This window comes from Pholcus phalangioides, unplaced genomic scaffold (assembly GCF_987345545.1).
Source record: "Pholcus phalangioides strain wild (caught in Gottingen) unplaced genomic scaffold, Ppha-v1.0 ptg000001l_1, whole genome shotgun sequence".
Lineage (NCBI taxonomy): Eukaryota > Metazoa > Arthropoda > Arachnida > Araneae > Pholcidae > Pholcus > Pholcus phalangioides.
In genome coordinates, this window is record NW_028301594.1 from 575,695 (window position 1) to 596,019 (window position 20,325).

The following is a 20,325-nucleotide window of genomic DNA, read 5'->3' on the forward strand; positions in this document are numbered from 1 at the left end:
CTCTCAAAATGTTCATGTAGTCGCATCAACAGATTTTCGTGATATAATAGTTTTTCGGTTGTCCTTGAAATTCTTGTCACCAACTTAATTACAAAAATATTTTAACACCACTTTCTGGTCTTGGTATGGACCATAGACGTGTGGTATGGACCAGTTATAATCAGTTTTCCCCATATATATGGTCCGAAATGTTTTCAAAGAAAATTATGAGTTTTATTACGTAAATGTGTTAAGTTGCAGGAGAGGAATTTAAAAAAAAAAACCCAATTATTTCTAACATTTCTTTTTTGTATGCATTAGAAGTAAAAATTCGTTATTTGTCGATGTAAAGTGCTTGTAATATTATGCATTATACTCACAGCTATTATTCGTTTATCGTAGGTAAATTTAGAGGAAGTGTACGTCCCTACTGGAACTGAACTTGTGATGTCAGGTAAATTCCTCTTTCTTCTAATGAAATATGTATTGATATAATGAAATGATATTGAATGTTGATTAAGACTTTTTTCATTGGGATTACATTGAATGTGAACGTACATGCTATATTCCTACTTCAAGCAAATAGTATTCGTCCGGGCTGGACAAATCTCCAAAAAATTAAAATAACTTAAAATAATAGATGCCCGGATCTCAATATTTTACATGCCCGAAAAATGTTATCATTAGATTTACTTACTTGAAAATTTTTTTAAAAACAAATTAATCTCTTTTCATAAAAAAAAGTGGTATAATTTTTTTTTCAAATCGAAATTTAAAAAAAAAAAAAAAAACGAAAATTAAAAAGGAATGGGGATTGAAAATTAGTGAACCCCCCCCGCTAATTATAATTTTCTGTGCTGTTAGCGTTGGAAAAGAAGTCACCAATTACAATTCACCTCGCTCATAAAATCATAGCCGACTTATGGTACCAGACTTGGGTAGGAGCGGGCCTACACACTGATAAAAACCGGTAATTAGAGGGCATTATCGTGTCGCATTGTAAGGCAATAGATTAGATTACCTGTTGGCTACTGAAAGTGTAAATCTTCACTAACCAGCACAAATGGAAAAAGTAATTAGCGAGCCGGTGAAAATCCTAACATTTGGACGTATATATTCATAAAGTTTTATATATATTCATATTTTTATACTTTACTACTGTAAATGCAAGAAACCGCTTCAACCACTTGCTAACTTGCCCGTGTCAGATACGGAGAGACATCCACTTTTTCCCCGAAATTAATTTATCTGCGCCTAACAAGGGCATCGAATCTTTGCCTCCAGAGAGCGCTAACGGAAAGTAAACATTTAACTAAATTTGCACGATACGACTTCATGCAACAGCAATATAATGATATCTAGATTAATTTAGATATCATTATATTGCTAATCTAATTACATAGATATATAACCTCTAGTTGAGTTACATAGTATTCTAAAAACTAGATTATTTATATTCCATGCAAAAAATTCAAGTAAGAGCTTTTCAATTTTTTTTATAATTTTAAAAAAGAAGGTAACAAGTGAATCAAAATTTTGAGATTTTTAAATTTCAAAACTATGTGCGATTTTTTCTGTTATTGCCTGTTACTCCTAGGCATAGACATAAGAATATAGAATGAAGAAATAAAAAAACCTTACATTTTCTGTGCGGAAGAAAGTTAAAAACACATCTGGCATGTGGTTAAGCTAGAACAGCTGCATGTTCTAGGTATCACTGTTCATTTTTGTTGCACGACGATATTTTCTGTACATGGGGGCTAATTAGACCGGGACCTACAATTTATTGCCAATTTCGAACGGCAGCCTTTTCATACTCACTGAGAGGTTAGTGAACCTCTGCTGCCACCTAGATGTTAAAATCATTCAATCTTTTTATTATTATTTCAACGTTATTTAAATGATTGAATACTCATTATCAATTGAATGGTTTAATTAAAAAATGTTGTTTTTTAAGGAGTTCCTGTCAGTCAAGGAGTGGTCAAAGCCACAGCGAGAGTTGTCTTAAATTTAGAAGAGGCATCATCGATACAGGTAACGTATATAAAAAAATCCTTCATGTAAATGCATAAAGTTATATACTTAATCGCACACCAACTCCGATGAAATCGCCATACAGCAATTTACCACCGGACGAGTTGGGTCGGAAATGAAGGCGCCATCTATCGGTGGTCACCCTCAAATTAATCGTGAAAGAACTCATTTGTGTTCTTTCCCGTGGACCAGACCATGGTGGTAAACGAGCATCTTACGACAACACCATTCGGGCGATCTTTTATATACATGTACTTGAGCCATCCTTTCTATACATGTATATAGTAGTATTTTTTGTTTGAATATTATTTCATTTACTCACAGTAAAAGCTTCAAAAAAAGTTGTATCGAATATTTGGTTTAATACAGACAACGATGAGCGATTTTTGCATGGTTTAGTGATTTCAAGGATAATACAGTTAATGCGATACATTTTTGTGTTTACTTTTCCATTTCTTTTGAAGCCTGGTGATGTACTGATAACGTATTCTACGGACATTGGATGGAGTCCATACTTCACTTTACTGTCCGGTGTTGTGACTGAGCTCGGCGGTCTCATATCACATGGTAAAAAAAATTATATTATAATCAAAAATGTGGTTCTCTGATTTGTCGTTCTTAGATATTTTTCTTATGAAGTTTTATAAAATGACTTTTCATTATTGAATGAGTGAAAAATCACAAAAATCTTATTCCCACGATGTCGAACGAAAATGTTCTCATAAAAGTGAGACAATTTGTTGTGATCATGCTTGACTACTGATAGAGAATATGCATGTCGATGCAAAAAAGATCCTGATAATCATCTACACCAGTGTTTCCCAAAGTGGGCAATACCGTCCGGGAGGGGGGGCTGATAGAAGCTACGGATATAACATAGGATCCCATGAGCTCACTTAAGTTTGGGAGCGATGAGGGAAAACTTTTTCTGAAGAAGGGGGCGATGGAATAAAATGTTTGGAAAATTTTAATCTATACCCACAATGACATGTTACTCAGTTATTTGCCATTTCAATCGTGTATATTTATGAAATTAGTGAAACTTGATTTTCAGTTTTTAATTGAAATTATACAAACTCTGAATGTTCAAAATCTCATATACATTACCTAATTATTACAGGCGCAGTTGTTGCCAGAGAATATGGCTTACCGTGTGTCGTTGCTTTGCATGGAGCTACGAGAGCTTTCAAATCTGGTAATGATTAGTTTTTACCCAATGACTTCATATTTCTTTTACTTGCTTCAGCCTGTACATTACCGCGTTTCGTTGCTCCTATACCTTTTAAAATTCAGAGCAGATGACATAATAACCTGACATGTATGTACATACTGAACTACAGAAATTCAATAGTAATAATTACAGTATTTGCAATTGATTTTTTACGGATTATACTCGTATTCATATATGAAGTTAAATTAAGAGAGCTCGATACAGTAGGATCAATTTGAAAGTCTGTCGATGTATGAGCAGATGCATTTTATACGTATTACTTCTTTTACAGAAAAAGATTTACGAGAGTATGTATTTTTCATAGAAAAGCAGCACGATTTCATTTTCGCAGATAGTCTGTATCCAAAATCACCGTAAATATATGAACGTTACACGCACATTAATACTGTAATTAATTTCATGATGCTTTTCCGGTAGGTGCAAATTTAAATTGAATGTATTGCATATTGAATCTAACAGAATTTAGTTTTTCGAATTGTTTTATAACTAAGCAGACCATCATGGATATTAATCATGTTCCCTTTCTTCTGATTAATATGATCAATACGTATTTTTTTTTTCCTACAGGTGATACGGTGATACTCGATGGAACCAAGGGTATATTGAGAAGAGTAGAGAGCTCATGAATCACATAATTTTTAAATTTCACAGTAATTTATGCGCGAACACACATTTTGAAGTCCACATTATTTATATTATATTCTCGCATATGAACTTCTTTGTATTTTGCTATGGAGTATATATCGTCCCACTCATGGAAAAAGCATGAATGTGAAAATTTTCACTTTTTTTTTATCAGCTGGTTCGATACCTTATTTTGATATCTATGTTTCGCCGCTAACGAAAATGTATAGCCCTATGGAAACAGATGTTACAAAATATTTTAGAAAAATAACTTCTACAAAGTAACATGAGTAGATTAAGGATTCAAACGTCATTTCCCACGTTCTTTTTTTCTTTCCAAGGACATTGCACATTCATGCTTCTAGCGGGAAGGGACGACGACGATATAATGACCGTATGAAGTTATACTTGAGTTGTTTATATTGTACTGTAATATATATGCGATAAAATGATCATATTAAAGTTTGTATACTCATAGCAATAGAGATTGTGTAATTCTCACGTAATTTTTATTTTTAATAAAACTGGAAATGCTACTGAAAATTATTGAAGGAGCTTCCGCATACCGGAACTGAAAAGAATGAATCGGATCAGTTTATTTTCGAAATTTATGAAATTTCAGTGAAATTTGGGAATTTGGGAGAAAGTCGCAAATTTTACGTAAATCAGGGACAGGTCTGTAAAAATTATGACAAAATATTTTGGATGAAATTAAAAAAAAATAAAGAAATTTACTCTTTTTCCACACATTGGGATTATCATCTGTCGAAATATATTGAACATCTATAGTGAATTTTGGCATGCTTCTATTGAAACACTTTCGGTAACTGTTTCCATGTTCAACGCAATTCGGAAAACCTGTGTGAAGGCAAAAAATAAAACTTTCGTTATAAATATATATACAAATGTATCCATAGAGCTCATGTTACAAATCCTGGAAATGCTTTACCTTAAATAGAATTGCTTACATTGGCCAAAAACAAGTAACCTATTTTATCGCACTTGCTGTGCAAGCTTCAAGAGGAAGTGTTGCGATCTGAGGTTGTTTGTTTCTCTAGATTAAAATTAAGTCTACTGAGTATTTTAGCATGCTTAATAATCATCTTTATCTATCAATTGATATTTTCCTGAAGACGTTGGCATGTTCCAGAACGACGGTGGCATCACATATTTCCCTGAAACTGCAAAAATATTGGAAAGAGCTCTGGTTATGGTTCGGGGTACCTTGATTATGTGACACACTATATACTGCAGCACTTGGTTAATTTGAACTTCAAGGGGACAGCAAAAAAAGTCCGAACCATCCAAAACAAAATTCGAATTATTTAATTCAGGACCGGGACTGAAGGGGGGGGGGGATAAAAAACACCATTATGAAATTACCGAATTTTAAAGTTGTGGGGACGGCAAAATAATGTTTGTTCGGGAAGGGAAAAATCCTAGTTACGGCTATGATTTAACTCATGAATATAGGATGATTATATTTTCATTAAAAAACTCAAGAACGCTTAATAATAATGACAAATATATTGAATGTTATCACTTTCTATGCTAATTTTCCCTTTGTTGCAACTATCGTTTGTATAAAGCGTAAACGATCATGAAAATTATTTCATTCATAAGTTTGTAATGTTTTTGAATGCTCTTAGATATTGCACAAAATCTTCCAGTTGATTTAGAGAATTTATGACACGACCTTTTCAAGCATTGACTAATTGCCTTTTTTCCTTAATATGTCCGTAGTTTCTGCAAGTGTTGGTATGGGAAACTCTGTTTCTCTCGCTTAGATTATTTTTCGAGTTCCTCATGATAAAACTGAATGTGACTTTATTTTCTACTTTTCACCCGTGTCCACCTCCGTAAGTTGACTACAATGTTCTTTTAGAGTTGAACAAGTGTATGAACCGCGTGTGGACATGGTAAAAAATGTTACATTGATATTCTAAAAAAATAAAAATAAACGATTTTTTTATTGTAATTTTTCTATGTTTAAATGGTAAGCTACATGTCATACAGGGTGTCTCAGCACACCAAGTTTATAAACATCTAAGAGGGGTAGGGTACGCCTAGACAACTCGGAATCACATAGCAATGCATGGTTGGAAATGCTTCCCTGATGCGGTAGGGTAAACAGAAAACAAAACAAGTGAAAGGACACCACGTAGTGAATACGCGTTGTAATAAAAAATGTGCATCGAAAAAGTAACAGAGGTCAAAGGTGTTCAAAGTGTCATCAATGAACTGTAATGCAGGTCTCACATCTCTCAGGCACATTGAATTTCGAACATTCTGGAAGATTCTGGCATGTCCAGGATTTCCCAGCAATGCAGGCAACAAGTTCCTCAGTGCTGTAAACAGGGGGTGTCATACACCAATGTTTTGATATGTCCCCATCTGAGGACTCCGGAATAATCAAGGAATGATAGATCCGGTGATCGAGCAGGCTAATGCACCAAAAAACCAAGTTAGAAAGTTGTTGTCCTGTCTCTCCTGATGCCAAATAAAAAAATCCCAAGTTTCTAAGTGCAATATTCACTGAAATATTTGAAATATAAGAAATAAAGGCGTCCCAGAGCTGCTCTATGCATCTGAGGCTGACTAATGATCGTATACTAGTGATACCACTCAATTATTCAAACATTACGTCCTCAAGTCGGAGTAAAGGATTATTTATTTACAGCTATAAAAATGTATATATGGGGATATTTATAAACTCCACACTTATAAATTACTACATGTATTTTATGCTACTACTTCTTGAGCGAGAGAGGAATGGAGAAAGCAATCGATCAAGACTTACCCTAAGCTTTGGTCATCTTTCCGCTCTCTTGATCTCTCCGTCTTCCCACTTTCCACTAAAAACGAAAAACGGGACAACCACTTCTCAATGAAACCTAGTTCCTTCTCCCTTTTCAAACCACTTTTTCGAATCCCCTACTGGAATCTCACTGCCTCCCCGATGTCTACATACCACTCATAAAATCCGTCTGGCATTCCTCAAGATACCACTGCCCAGGGTCAATTAATGTAATAAGCTACTCGCTAGCTTGTTATATAATTTCTAGAATTATTAATTAATAATTAATTCACCCTAATAACTTAATTTTAATGAATTCTATTAGATTAGAATATAATTATATTTATGACGTCAGACAGTCTGGGAATTGGGTCGGACCTTTATTCAGAAATGAGCAAATCCCTGTATAGAAATAGGTAAGGCACCTATATGCACAGGTGTTGCTTCCAACGCCTTGTGCAGATTCTCAGAATTGACCCTGCCCTTTGGGCAGTGGTATCTTGAGAAGGAGTGCCAGACGGATTTTATGAGTGGCCTGATCATATACCGTGATGAAAATACGGGAAATTGAGATGTTAACAGTTATTGCTAAAAACGTTGTCAAAGGTAAGTAAAGTTGCGATTTATCTCGAAAAAATCACTAATGGCAAGAAATTCAGCGCTAATGCAAAAATCGAAATCGAATCGTATTAAAGTGTAATTAACGAAAAAATTTTTTTGTTTCACAAACATGCAAGAATCCTCCATACGGAGGATTTCAACAGATGGCTAATGCGAAGATGAATTCAGGAGAGAAAGAAAGGTCAACGAGGGCAGTTGAATCGACCCCACGTCCTCTCACTTGCCTGGCAAATACCTTAAAATCCTCCAGCTGAACGCGAATTCTGACAATTCTGACAACATGAATATGTGAGGGCCATACATGCACTCAGAACACACATTACAGCGTGTACCATTTCGTTAGAAATTCCGTAGATGAATGTGTACGAAGTGCACGTCCGGTTAACTAGTAGTAGTACAGTAGTAGCAAAGACTAAAAGTCCAAGTAAACTTCCGCTGATACTGCAGGCAATAATGGTGAGTTCCGTTTTTTATACAATCAAAAAAATTTTTTTATCAATACAATAAATGTTACAATTCAAGATTTTTTTTTTTATCAAAACGAATTGAAATTGATATTGCGATGCTTGACATTTTGAACATGCATCTAGAGTACCAATTGTAAAGACGAAGATCGTGTCAAAATAGTGATAACACAAAAAACAAAATTCAAGGACGGGTTTTTACTTTTTTTATACAAACTATGTTTCGATAACACATACGATTGCGTAAAGTGAATGTAGAGATAATTTCAGATATATATTCTATTGTTGTGCTTATAATTGCACTTCTTCGAGATAAACTACACTCTGTGTTGAGTTGACGACCCGTAAGCATTATTTCCATTCAAAGATGATCCTCTCAATTCCCCTCGCATTAGGAATATCTGCCGTACTGAAGTACTTGACCGGTCACGGTAAGTTTTTATTTATCCGAGTTTTACACTGTTATGATAAAATTTCAGAAATTATTAGAATTATTATTTCTGAATTATTGGTTATTCTCCGACGAAAAAAAATCTAAACACAGCTAAATTTTATGAAGGAAAATCAAATAGCTGCGCAGCTGATACGTATCTGATTACCCTTACGCGGAAAAAGTTTACTGTACTTGCAGGTCTAAAGGTCTTTGAAGACACACACAAAAAATAGAGATAACTGTGATGAAAACAAAGCCAAGATCAAGAAATTAAGAACTAAATAATTATAAAATGAAGAACTAATTCTACTTTATATTTGAGTAAAAACACCTTCACAGATTAAAATTGAAATTTATTCTACACAAACACACATCACACGGATAAAAAATACATATTGCATTCTAAATATTACACCTAATGGGTTTATGATCCGGCTGGGTTCCATGATTTGTATATACTTGGCAACAGACCATTTTTTTCAAGATACAAATACAAATACAACACCACAACAGGAAAAAGGCCCAGCGAGGTGGCTGAGAAAAAGATGCTCATAAAAAATATGGATGCCATATATTTCAAAAATAAAGCAACCCAATTAAAAATGTAATTAAAAACATTATAAATAATATATACACATGATAAAATATTATACAATGCCCATAGAGAATACTTATGGTTGTCTTATTCTAAGTATGAACAGCTTCTCGATTTACCCCAACATGTTTATCATACTTCTTTTTAAACGTGTCAATTGTGTTACAATTTACTACCTCCGGGGGTAAGCTATTCCATTTATTGACAACCCTATTAGAGAAAAATTCCCTGCGACACCATAACCTTGCATTGTCCCTCAATAATCGATACTGGTGTCCCCTTGTAAAAGCAGTCGATTGCCGGTGTACTAAAAGTTGATGGTCCATCCTATCCATCCCATTGAAAATTTTGAACACTTCGATCAATATTATTTATAAAGGTTCGATATAATTACAAAGGTTTTGTCCGCCACTTAGGTAAGTGACGGGGACGGTAGCGCGTCTGTCGCGTGAATAGTCTGTTCTAGCGCTGTGTTCCTGAAGAAAATGCACGGCCTTACTTTTTATCAGTAAGAAACTGTCACGGGAGGCTCTTTTCTGGATATGCTGAGTCTTCGGTTGACGCCACACTTGCAGGACGACACTTGCATGACAACCCTATTAGAGAAAAATTCCCTGCGACACCATAACCTCGCATTGTCGCTTACTAATCGATACTGGTGTCCCCTTGTAAAAGCAGTCGATTGGCGGTGTACTAAAAGTTCATGGTCCATCCTATCCATCCCATTGAAAATTTTGAACCCTTCGATCATATCTCCTCGACATCTGCGTTCATCCAATGTAAACATATTCAAAAAATGAAGTCCCTCTTCATAACTCAAGCCCCGTGTTCCAATAAGGACACGTGTAACTCTTCTCTGCACCCCTTCAACCAAGTCTATGTCCCTCTCTAGGTATGGTCTCCAAAATCTTACAGTATACTCCAGTCCAGGACGAACTAAACCTCGAAAAAGCGGAAGAATGACTTTAGGAGATACCTCCACTAACGGACACTTCTTTGAATTACGTCAACGGGACTCAATGTATTTTACTATCCATTGACGCGAACTCCTTGCTGGCTCACAAAATTAATATCTATTAACGAAATGATAAATAATTATCACTATATTCATAATTTTTATGTAAACATCTTGAAAATTCATCTATATCAAGTTGCACAGGGGCGCTGGTTACGCCGCTAATACTACTCACCTTCCCTCTCAGACATGCAGAAAAAAATTCTCACCATATTTCACATTCATAAGGCCCAGGTATTATATTTATCAAGAAATTTCAATAAATATTGTGCAGCGTCCCTCAAAGGAATAACGCAAGTACGGCAATCTTTCTTACGTTCCCCCTTTCAATGGAAAATACCGAAGTAAATGAATGACGTGGATATGATCAACTTTTTTGGTAGAAATGACTAACTTTGCATTGTAAATTTATACCAAAAATGTTCCCGTTTTAATAAATCCTGTTGCATAATATGACAGAGCTCATCACAATGATTCAGAAATCGTTGAAAAGTGAATTTACAAAAAAAAGTTCCTTTTTCATAAAATAAGCTCCTCCATTGATTTTCACTCGTAGCCTTTTTAGAATATTCCAGGACCACACATGCAGTGGCGTAGGACCCGGGTGTGCTGTGGGTGCTTGAGCACCCATAGTATTTTGTATCACGCGTCAGAGCACCCCAAAAACATTCCAGATATTTTATGAAAATTAACCTTCCTACTAAAACTCTAGTCGAGCACCATACGTCCAAACCACTTCCAACGCTCCTGCACACATCGACCACATGTATCCGGATTGAAAACCAGAAATAGACAAATAAGTTGTATCTAATTTTAGTAGTATATACATCCTATCTGGGCCCTCGTTTCATTAATGATCATATCTGGGACCCTTATTTGTTCAATATTATACCTTTTCGATAAAAGGAAATACTACTGCAGAGTTGATAGAATTACTTTTTATAAAGTTTGTTTATGATCATGATCATTAATAAAATGGGGAGAGAGGTATGATCATGTTTAAATACTACTAATTTTCGATAATTATGAAACCTCTCCTATCTTCTATTTCAAGCATCTTCAACCCATTAGGCCCCTTTCACACGGAGTGGATGCGGATGCGGGTCCGCATACCCTTTCAAACGAAATTCGTGCATATAAACTGTTTTTTCGCAATTTTTGTAATTATTTTTCTCCTTCACCCCTGATTCAGCGCCCATAGGCAGCCTAGAGGCATTCGTTGGTGGTTTAATCTAGAGCCACATAGAATATGGGAATAAAGATGTCTTCATTCCGATCCTCAAAAGTAGTCGATGGGAGAAAATGTCTTCAAATATTTCCAAAATATTTTGAAAAAAAAAATCCGTCTTTTCGGAAAAATATGGAAGAAAAATTCCAAAAACATCCAATGTTCGAAAAATCAAATCCAAAAACATCCAAAACTTTCGATGTTCCAAAAAAAAGAGAAAAAAATGCAGGAGATATCAAAGAATTTGCAAGTAGTAAAAAAGGGAAGGGGTAGAGACTTTCAAAATGCCTGTGCTTAGAAATATTCACATCACAATTCTGTCTTAGGCCGGGATTACACTATAAAAGTTCGTTTATAAAACTAGAAAAATGCAACCAATAGGCGGATCAGTTAAGTTCTCTCGAATGTAACAGATGTGTTTATTGGTTACATTTTTCAAGTTTTATAAAATAACTTTCATAAACCTTTTAGAGTGAAATCCCATCCTTAGATTAGTCTCTCTTCTGAAATATAAAATTTCATTTTTTCAGTTTATAGACTGAATATCGAGTAAAATAAACTTGTAGGTATCGGAGGAACCACCAAAAATATTCAAGTGCTAGGGTTCTTCAAACGTCTTAATCCGGCCCTGAGTGAACACCGTACGTGGATAACGTTGTTTATGAAAAGTATTTTTTTTTAAGTTGAAAAAAATTAAAAGATTAAAAATTTAAAAATATAATAAATATTTAAAATAATATTTCAAATATTTATTTTTTTAAATCATTTTAAAAATTTAAAAAGAAAAAAAATTAAAATTTTTAAATTAAATTTAAAAGTTATTAAAGTATGTAGTCAATTAAATATTCGTAATGGCTTATAATTTTGGTCCCGTCAGTGGCCGTTGTTGACAGGTTTTTTGCATAAAATTGTGAAATATGGACAAAAGGCGGTTGAAGTTGCTATATCTCCATCTCAGAAGGAAACGGAGGGATAGACGTATGTAGGTACATTATATTAATGAGCAGGGACCATCATATGGTGTTTTTAAGGGTGTTTATGGCAAATAATTAAAAAAATTCCGTGAAAAATCACCTTCAAAAAGTAGCCAAAGATGCGGACGAATTCGCTCCGCATCCGCATCGTCTGAATAGCTCCGAATAAACCTATTGTCAAAACTTCTATGTGCGGATGCGGAGCCCGCACTTAGGTTTTGACACATGCGGACGACGTTCGGACCCGCATGAACATTTCCTAGGTGCGGAGATTTTTCGGCTCGTCTGAAAGGCGCAGTATATTCCAATTGTTAAAACTTCTTCCGGACCCGCATCCGCTTCGTGTGAAAGGGCCCTTACTCGCGAGCACCACGGTGCTCCCTGAAGCACCCAGAGTGCTCGATGCTCTTGTCCGATTTCGTGCTCGCGAGCACTTGATCAACGTACCAACTAAACACTTTGTACAAATTGCAAAGGATGATTGAAATCATCCTGATTTGATGCATTCCTAAAGGGTGCTCTTCTTTCGATCATGGGTACAGTCACTGCTCGTGACTGCAAAAAGGTTGAAGACGTCTATCCTATTTACTTGCACACCGGTAACAATGCATGAAGAAGTAACTTAATCTTATATCGAAAAACGTTCAGGGTCTGTCTGCTTAGCGATAAAAATATTGCGGCGTCACTGATATTTCGAAAACTCGATGGTGAGCTTTCCACGTTTAGTACAAGAAATGAGATTTACTCTCAAATCTTTTTTTTTCCTTCAGGTGCTCTTTATTGGATACACTATTTATGGACGTATCTTTATTTATGGCTGGATAAGTACCGTAAGAGGCGCAGATTCGATTTGTACGATTATTCTGACGATGATAACCCGGAAAGAAAAGCTTTCTTTGTCCCTCATCAAGAATGGGAATTCGATAGTCCGACCGAAGTCTCCGAATATCGGGTAAATATATTTCTCTAATCGATAGCGACGTCCTTTTTTGGTACTTGCGTAGTTTAATTGAATGCTGTGTTCTATTGCGAAAAAATGGATTGTTGTTTCGTTTGGTTATGTCTTTAAAAATATAGTCAAAAGTTAATTTTCATGTATTTTATCGATTTAGTTGATAGAATAGATACAAATCTGTTGAATGAAAACTCATTATGATTCACCTTTCGATTCGTAAATATAAAAAAAAACAGGAAAATAATATACAGGGTGTCCTGTAAGTGCTTTTTATTTACTTTTTAATTACCCTGTACCTGTTCTGAGAGTTTTTATACAGTGTGTCTTAAAATAACAAAATCTAAATTTTTATACGGTCCCCTTGCTTTCTAACTTCCAATTAGAAAGTTGTTGCTTTGCATCTCCTGAGGCTAAAAGAAAAAAATCCCATGCTTCTAAGTGCAATATTCGCTAATATATTTCAATGCAAAAAATCTGAGAAAAGTTATGGAAAAACAGCAAAAACTAACGAACACAACGATGAATGAGTGAATCATTCATGCTGTCCTTTTCTCCGATTTCTGAATTCGAATATCTCAGTGAATATTGCACTCAGAGACTTGGAAGTTTTTTATTACCCTCAGAAGAGACAGTGCAACAACTTTCTAGTTGGAAGTTAGAGGACAGGAGAAATTTAGATTTTAATTTTTTTTTCACTCACTGTATTTTCACTCTCAGACCTGGTACAAACTGATTTTTGAACAACTTTTAAGCAATTTATAAATCGAAACTATCACTCTAGATCAAAGGATTAGTACTTACGCATTAGCACTTACTTACAGGACACCGTGTATATAGATTTTTACACATCTATATATTTTATGAAGAGGGCTTATTTTTATTTTATTTTATTTTCCACACTACCAATAGGAGTCGTTTTAGAAACGCAACGCGTTTTCGTTTTTTTGCTAGAGAGATTGAATATTGAAGGACCAGACACACCCCGCTTCCCCTCTCAGAGAAATAACAAAATCTTCCCGTAGGATGGGTGTATCCGGAAATTCATTTATTTATGTGAAAATAGCAAATAACGATATTTCATATATACATATCTAAATCTATTTCATATATACATATCTGTATAATAAAGAATCTGCAATAAAAATTGTAATCATAATCATCACCGTCCACAGCTAATCAGTCCATAATCGTACAATATCCTTATGTAAATAGTCGCACAATAATCTTGCCCTGTATATGATAGAATCTGCAATTCAATTGAATTCATCCAATCTAGAATATACTAATCTAATTGATTTTCAGTATAAACAATCACGACGGGATAAGATAAATATTGCATCCATATTTGCTAGAGGCAACAGCATTTCGAGTTTTCATATTTATTCCATCCTGTATTAGCTTTGCTACATTCCGAAATGGGTACACGGAAGAGAAGTTATTGATTTCATTCAAAATGAACGTGATAAAAAGTTTAAAGAAAATAACCTTCGACTTCTCCAAAAAATTCTACGTTGGATCATTTTAACAACCTTGACTGAATCAATGCTAAAAGGGATTTCGAAAAATTGTGACACTATCATGATGAACGAATTGCCGCAGACATCAGGAACTGAATATTTTTCCGCATCTCACATGGATGGATTGAAAAATTAAAAAAAAAAGGCATTTGTCATCAACTCGCATATGAGAGGTGAAAATGCGTGATTGAACAGGATGATCGCGGGATCATGGAGCAGGTGTAGAACATTGTTCCAGTATGGAACCAATGACCATTACATCTCTAGCTAATTTAATTAAAGACTACAAAAAGACAATTCTGTGGTGTTTGGTCAGAACATGATAACTCCAAAATTGGATTTTTGAGAAATAATCATTTTCATTGTCATTTAAAAATCAGAAATAAAGCATACACACAAATGCAAATGAAAATATACGTCAGCATGTTGTTTAGCCGTATGCACGTATTTGTGCATTTATCTCACTTCTAATTAGTTATAATTAGCAAGACTTACTACTAGATCGAAAAGCCATTTTTTGGAGATGCTGTTCTGACCAAACACTACAGAATTTTTAAGTGCGATAAGACAGACATTACCAACGTATGCCGAAATTTTAATGAAAGAGGAAACCTTGGTACATTATTTTTCAAACTTTTTTCTTTTCAGCCAATTTTTACGAAAACATTTCACTAATTTCATTTTTAGTAACTGTATACTGTATGAAACATCATATAAATTTTAAATTACCATTTTTTTCTTACTGTAATCATGAAATATGGTCTTTTTGGAAAAGCAAAAATATCTCAAGGTACAACAAGGGGGTCTTGAAGCGTGCAATGTTGTACTGTGAAACAGTGTAAAATTACAAAGATGAAAAAATACAAATGTTATAGGATAAATAATGTAATAAGTATTTTTAATACAAATCATATATTGAAGTATTAAATATAGAAATAATGGCACAAATATGATTGCTAATATATATATAAACAAAAGTAATAATTATGGAGGAAGGAACGTATTTATATAGATGAAATGCATAATTATTTCTTATTATGCTTGTAGAAAGGAAAATTGTGTTTCTAAATCTATTTCTGTCAGTTTCTTTGATGCTAGGTCATAGCATTAGAGGTACAATATTCGTGATGTCAACATTTGCTGTATCTTGTCCTGATAAAGACAATAAAATATTTTCTAACCTCTCTTTATAAAGAAATTAATTTGGTAAAAGTTTATGTTGGGACGCATCCCTGACAGTAAACATTATGTTTTTCCAACAAATTTGACCAGGAAAAAGATGAATGGAAGAGAAGAAATGGATATAGTTGAAGTTTTTATGAAAAAAAAAATATAGAACTATAAAACTTATAAATAGAACATAAATTGCATAAAAAAGAAGTATTAAAAATTAGTGTAAGTCAAGTATTCCAAGGTAAACTAGGAAAATTCCAAGTCTTATACTGTTCCAATGAACACAATATTTTTTGTTTCAAGGTACACAATGTTCTATTGTTTTGGAAAATATTAAAACTTTTTTTATGATGCTTGGTATGATTGAGCACTTGGTACGGTTTATCAGAGAATGTATACATACATTATACACATACTAAATATAATTCATTAAACTTGAAACGTTGAGAAGAAACAAAGCAAAAACAAGAACACAATTTTTCTACTAAAATGTGCCAGTTGCAAAATGTCTGTCAACGCCAAAGAGCTGAAACTACGTTCAGTTGTGAGGTTACGCATTTCTAATCTCTTGCACTCCAAAACCCTCAGCTAGAAAGCAATACTGTTGAAACTGTTATTATTATTTTTTGAATGTTTCAAAGTTCACTATGGATCAAGGTACAAGTTTCTCCTACTTGTGTCTTGTCTTGTGAAAAAATACTTTTTTTATGGAATTTCACTTATACGCTTCTCTCACTTATGAATTTTTTTCTCATTCCCTTGCACAGACGCATAAGAGAGAGAGGTCACTGTATTGTCAGTCATCTCAAATATATTCCATGTTTTTCTTCGACCAATTTTTTTTTGTTAAATACATTTTAAATCACTGTGGATATGCTGTAACATGGTATTTTTCCACCAATGGCTACATTTATAAGAAATATTTGTTGTCTTAGTCGACAATTGACAACGTTTTTGGCCAGAATCAGTGAGGTCCGTTATTTGTCATCCCAATTTCTCATATTTTTCTGAATAAAGTATGGAAACGCTAAGAATATGAAACAATTTCATGCGCAGTATTTGATTGCATCTGATTGTATTCCTCACCAAAAAAAGTATTGATAACGTCAATCTTGGTGGTAACGACAAAATATCGTGGAAACTTCGATGTCGTTATGACTGAGATTGACTATGTGTGGTGCCACAAATATGCACGTGTACCAAGAGGGATGTACCACCTTCTCATTCTGATAAGAATCTGATTTTTATACATAACTACGGATTTGATCTATAAAAATTTTCCATGGATTTCATATTCGTATTTGTTTCTTTTACGGATTTGATCTTTTATCAAATCTGAACTTATTATTTGCTTCAGGAAGGCATATCTGATGATGTCTTTTGCTTTGGCGTCAACAAGAGCAACGAATGCTTGGCCGTCAGTGTATCCAGAAATCCTCACGAAAAACGTATAAAGTGTTCACTGTTGCTGCGTCTGTCGAACGGTCAGACGTTCACAATTCCCGAAGAGCATGTTTTCCAATCGGAGGATGGCGAAAGCTACACGTTTGGGTCTCAACGACTGAAAGTTCAATGTCTGCTTCCCATGCGGAAATGGAGGATATTTTTCAACGGCATTTTAAGGTAAACCACATACAAAATGAATTCCACAAGAACTTAGGGTAAAGTCATAAAACATCCAGAAATATTGGTACAGTGGAACTTTGGTTAAGGAGTGATTCGGTTAAAGAGCAAAAATTTTTTTGTCTTTTTCTCTGATAAATTTTTTATATTTCTCTTATCATCGAAAACTTAAAATAATAAAACTTCGAGTTAAGGGAAAAATTCAGTAATAAAATACGGAAGCGTTTCTAGTCCCGAGTGAAAACTTCGACTTAATTAGATATTTGAGCTATCGGAGTTCGACTTATCGCGAATTGACTGTATCTTCTCTCAGACATGCAATGGTTTCAACGTTCAATCCATTTTTCAAAGCAAGGAAGAAGTAAGGGGAAGGCTTTTTCTGAAAGCTGCTCCAGTGAACCAACCATACTCAGCTGAAATAACTAATTATCCTCCCACGGAATTTCTCCTTTAACGTCGGAAACAGCCAGAAATCGCATGATGCAAGATTCGGATTGTAAAGGATTGTGACATGATTTTAATATTGCATACATTTCAATATTATATTTCAGTTTTGAAAATTTTGTGACAACACATATTGAGAACGCGTCGTGAACTGGTAGGAATTTCAGTTGTTCAGCATTCTCTGAGGCAGAGAGAACTTCCAGTAAAAGCTTTCTGTACTTGCATTGAAAAGTGAATTCAGTAATGGCAAATCCGGGGAAATTTCGCGTATTCGAGGGTAAAATGAACTTTAATTTTTCCACGTGGAAAATTTATTTGCGTTTGTGGGAAATTTTGAGAGCTGGCCAAACTAGAAAAAATCTTTTCAAAACGTTGTTTTTCAAATTTCGTGCAATGCCTTTCCAAGGTGAAATACAGAAGTCAGTTATACGACGACAGGTCACAATCACGGGAGAAATTGTCGTTATAATGGACTTCTTGTTATAAGCGGATGTTTTTTGTAACATAAGCTCTTTGACAATCACCTACAAATCACTCGTTATATCGAGATTGTCGTTATAAGCCATACCCGTTATAACGGACTCTTATTATACTTGACTAGATAAATATTTTTAACAATACATGGCAGCATATTTGTTCTCAATCTGTGAGAAAATTTTTCACAAAGGGGAAATTTTTTGAGGGAATTTTGAGGGAATGAACAAGGGGTTGAAACACGACGTGTTGACTTCCATCACTGAGTGAATTGAACGAGGGAGCCATTGCATATCATCTAAGGGAAGATTTTTTGAAAAGGAATGAATAATTTTTGATTCTTATTTTGATTATTATTTATGATTCTATATTCTAAGTTCTTATGAGTTTGAAATCTTTTGTGTATTTAAAATTCTCAAACTATGAAAGCGTTATTCTTTGCAATTCCAAAACAATTCTTGTTTTGTTTATATGGTGTTCAGAATCGAAGTTACGTTCACGTTAAGAGTTGCGTTTGTACATAGTAATAGTACATAGTACATCCAAGTAATCCGTGAATAAAATCTTCGAAGAATGATATTTCTGAAATTTTACTTGAGTTTGTGACATGATTTCTAGAAATCTATTCATTATGTCATTAACATGATATTTTGCTATATATTGTTGTGGTTATGGACCTCAAAAGGTATATCATATGTACATATATACTTTTTAAATTACAGTGTTTTATAGACGAAATGTGGAATGAAATTTTTCAAAAAAATTTGCACGTACGTTAACGTATTTGAGACTTATGAGCCTATTGAGTAATCCTTTAAATTTTGGTTCATAATCTGCAACATTACTAACTACATTTACTGCGAAAATAACAAAATATTTAATTTGTTATGAAATCGCCAAATTTAATTCGCCAAAATATTTTCCTTTTATTTTATTTATTTCATTTGTAAAAATTTTTTGTTATTTTTTGCAATCGTATTTCGAATATTACATGAATTTTGCTTGAAATTTGCCATAAAAATGACTTTTTCATAGAAAATAACATAGGTAGACCAAAATTTGTACCGTTTTCACCATTTCGAGACTTTACTTTCTACCAAAAAATGCTATGCTATTAAACTTCACTGCAGTACCATTTTACAGATAAATGCTCTCGAACGTAGTCGGATACCTTAAGATTCAAAAACCCAAAGAGAAAATATGGTGTTTTTTTTTGGAGATTTGAGAAGTACTATCAATATATAATTTCAATAATTTAGATTATGCTTTTTTTTTGTAGAGAAATTCCAGGCGAAGCTGATAATTCTCCTCCCAAATACAAGCATGTACGATTCACATTTGTGTAAGTTTCAAGTCAAAGCAATTATTACAAGTTATCTAGGTATTTCACGTTCTATATTCAGTTAAATAAATAAATAATTCTTACACCCACGTAGTGTAGTTCCATCAAAGACACTAACAACTAATCTTTTCTCAGTCGTAATTTTTAGTTTCAAAGGCAATTGAAAATTAAATCTTCAAATCTTCCAGTGAAGCTAATTTATAACAGTCATATACATATTATTATTTTACATGGTGCATCACAGATTCTTGAAATAATTATTTCCAAGAGATTTCTCACACGAAATACTATAGACTACGTGATTGAAACCATTGCCATTTGAATATACAGTAGCGCTCAAAAGTCTTTTGACAAATGAAATAATGCTTGTAGCGCGCCAATTCATTTGTATACGCTGCCCTGACCTTGACATAGGTTATGCAGAAGGAAAATATTTATCGACGAATGCAGTTGAAATTTGTTTGTTTTGGGAGAGTGAGCATTTATTGCCTAATTTTTGTTTTTGGACACATTGAAATTATTTTGAGAAATGTAGTTTAAACAAATATAGAAGTAGTTAATTGTTATTTACGTAATATGAATTTTTGATAGGGCCATGTTCTGGTTAGGAGTAGGTAGGATTATGCATAACGCATAATAAACACTCTGAAACACGCGTAAAGAATATTTGGTGGAATTTTTTTTCGGAAAAGTGTATTTAAGACTTCAAGGAAGCAGTGAAGTCAAGCTCAAGTACCAAGCGATTTTGTTATTTCGAGGCAGTTCATGAGTTTGTGAAACCCCTGTTTAATAATCTCGGGAA

The 20,325-nt window shown here is 34.0% G+C and overlaps 2 protein-coding genes across 2 annotated transcripts in view; both read left to right on the plus strand.

Moving 5' to 3' along the window:
• Window positions 1–4,345, plus strand: part of LOC149089621 (uncharacterized) — a 45,613-nt gene extending 41,268 nt beyond the window's left edge. The window contains exons 36-40 of the mRNA XM_089231596.1: window positions 382–433; window positions 1,937–2,013; window positions 2,478–2,580; window positions 3,134–3,208; window positions 3,812–4,345. Coding sequence (XP_089087722.1) covers window positions 382–433; window positions 1,937–2,013; window positions 2,478–2,580; window positions 3,134–3,208; window positions 3,812–3,870 — 366 coding nt within the window. The 3' untranslated portion in view covers window positions 3,871–4,345. The remainder of the gene's footprint in view (window positions 1–381; window positions 434–1,936; window positions 2,014–2,477; window positions 2,581–3,133; window positions 3,209–3,811) is intronic.
• Window positions 4,346–8,051: 3,706 nt separating this feature from the next.
• Window positions 8,052–20,325, plus strand: part of LOC149089622 (uncharacterized) — a 36,145-nt gene continuing 23,871 nt past the window's right edge. The window contains exons 1-4 of the mRNA XM_089231719.1: window positions 8,052–8,181; window positions 12,766–12,947; window positions 16,998–17,263; window positions 19,461–19,523. Of these exons, the coding sequence (XP_089087845.1) occupies window positions 8,118–8,181; window positions 12,766–12,947; window positions 16,998–17,263; window positions 19,461–19,523 (575 nt within the window). The 5' untranslated portion in view covers window positions 8,052–8,117. The remainder of the gene's footprint in view (window positions 8,182–12,765; window positions 12,948–16,997; window positions 17,264–19,460; window positions 19,524–20,325) is intronic.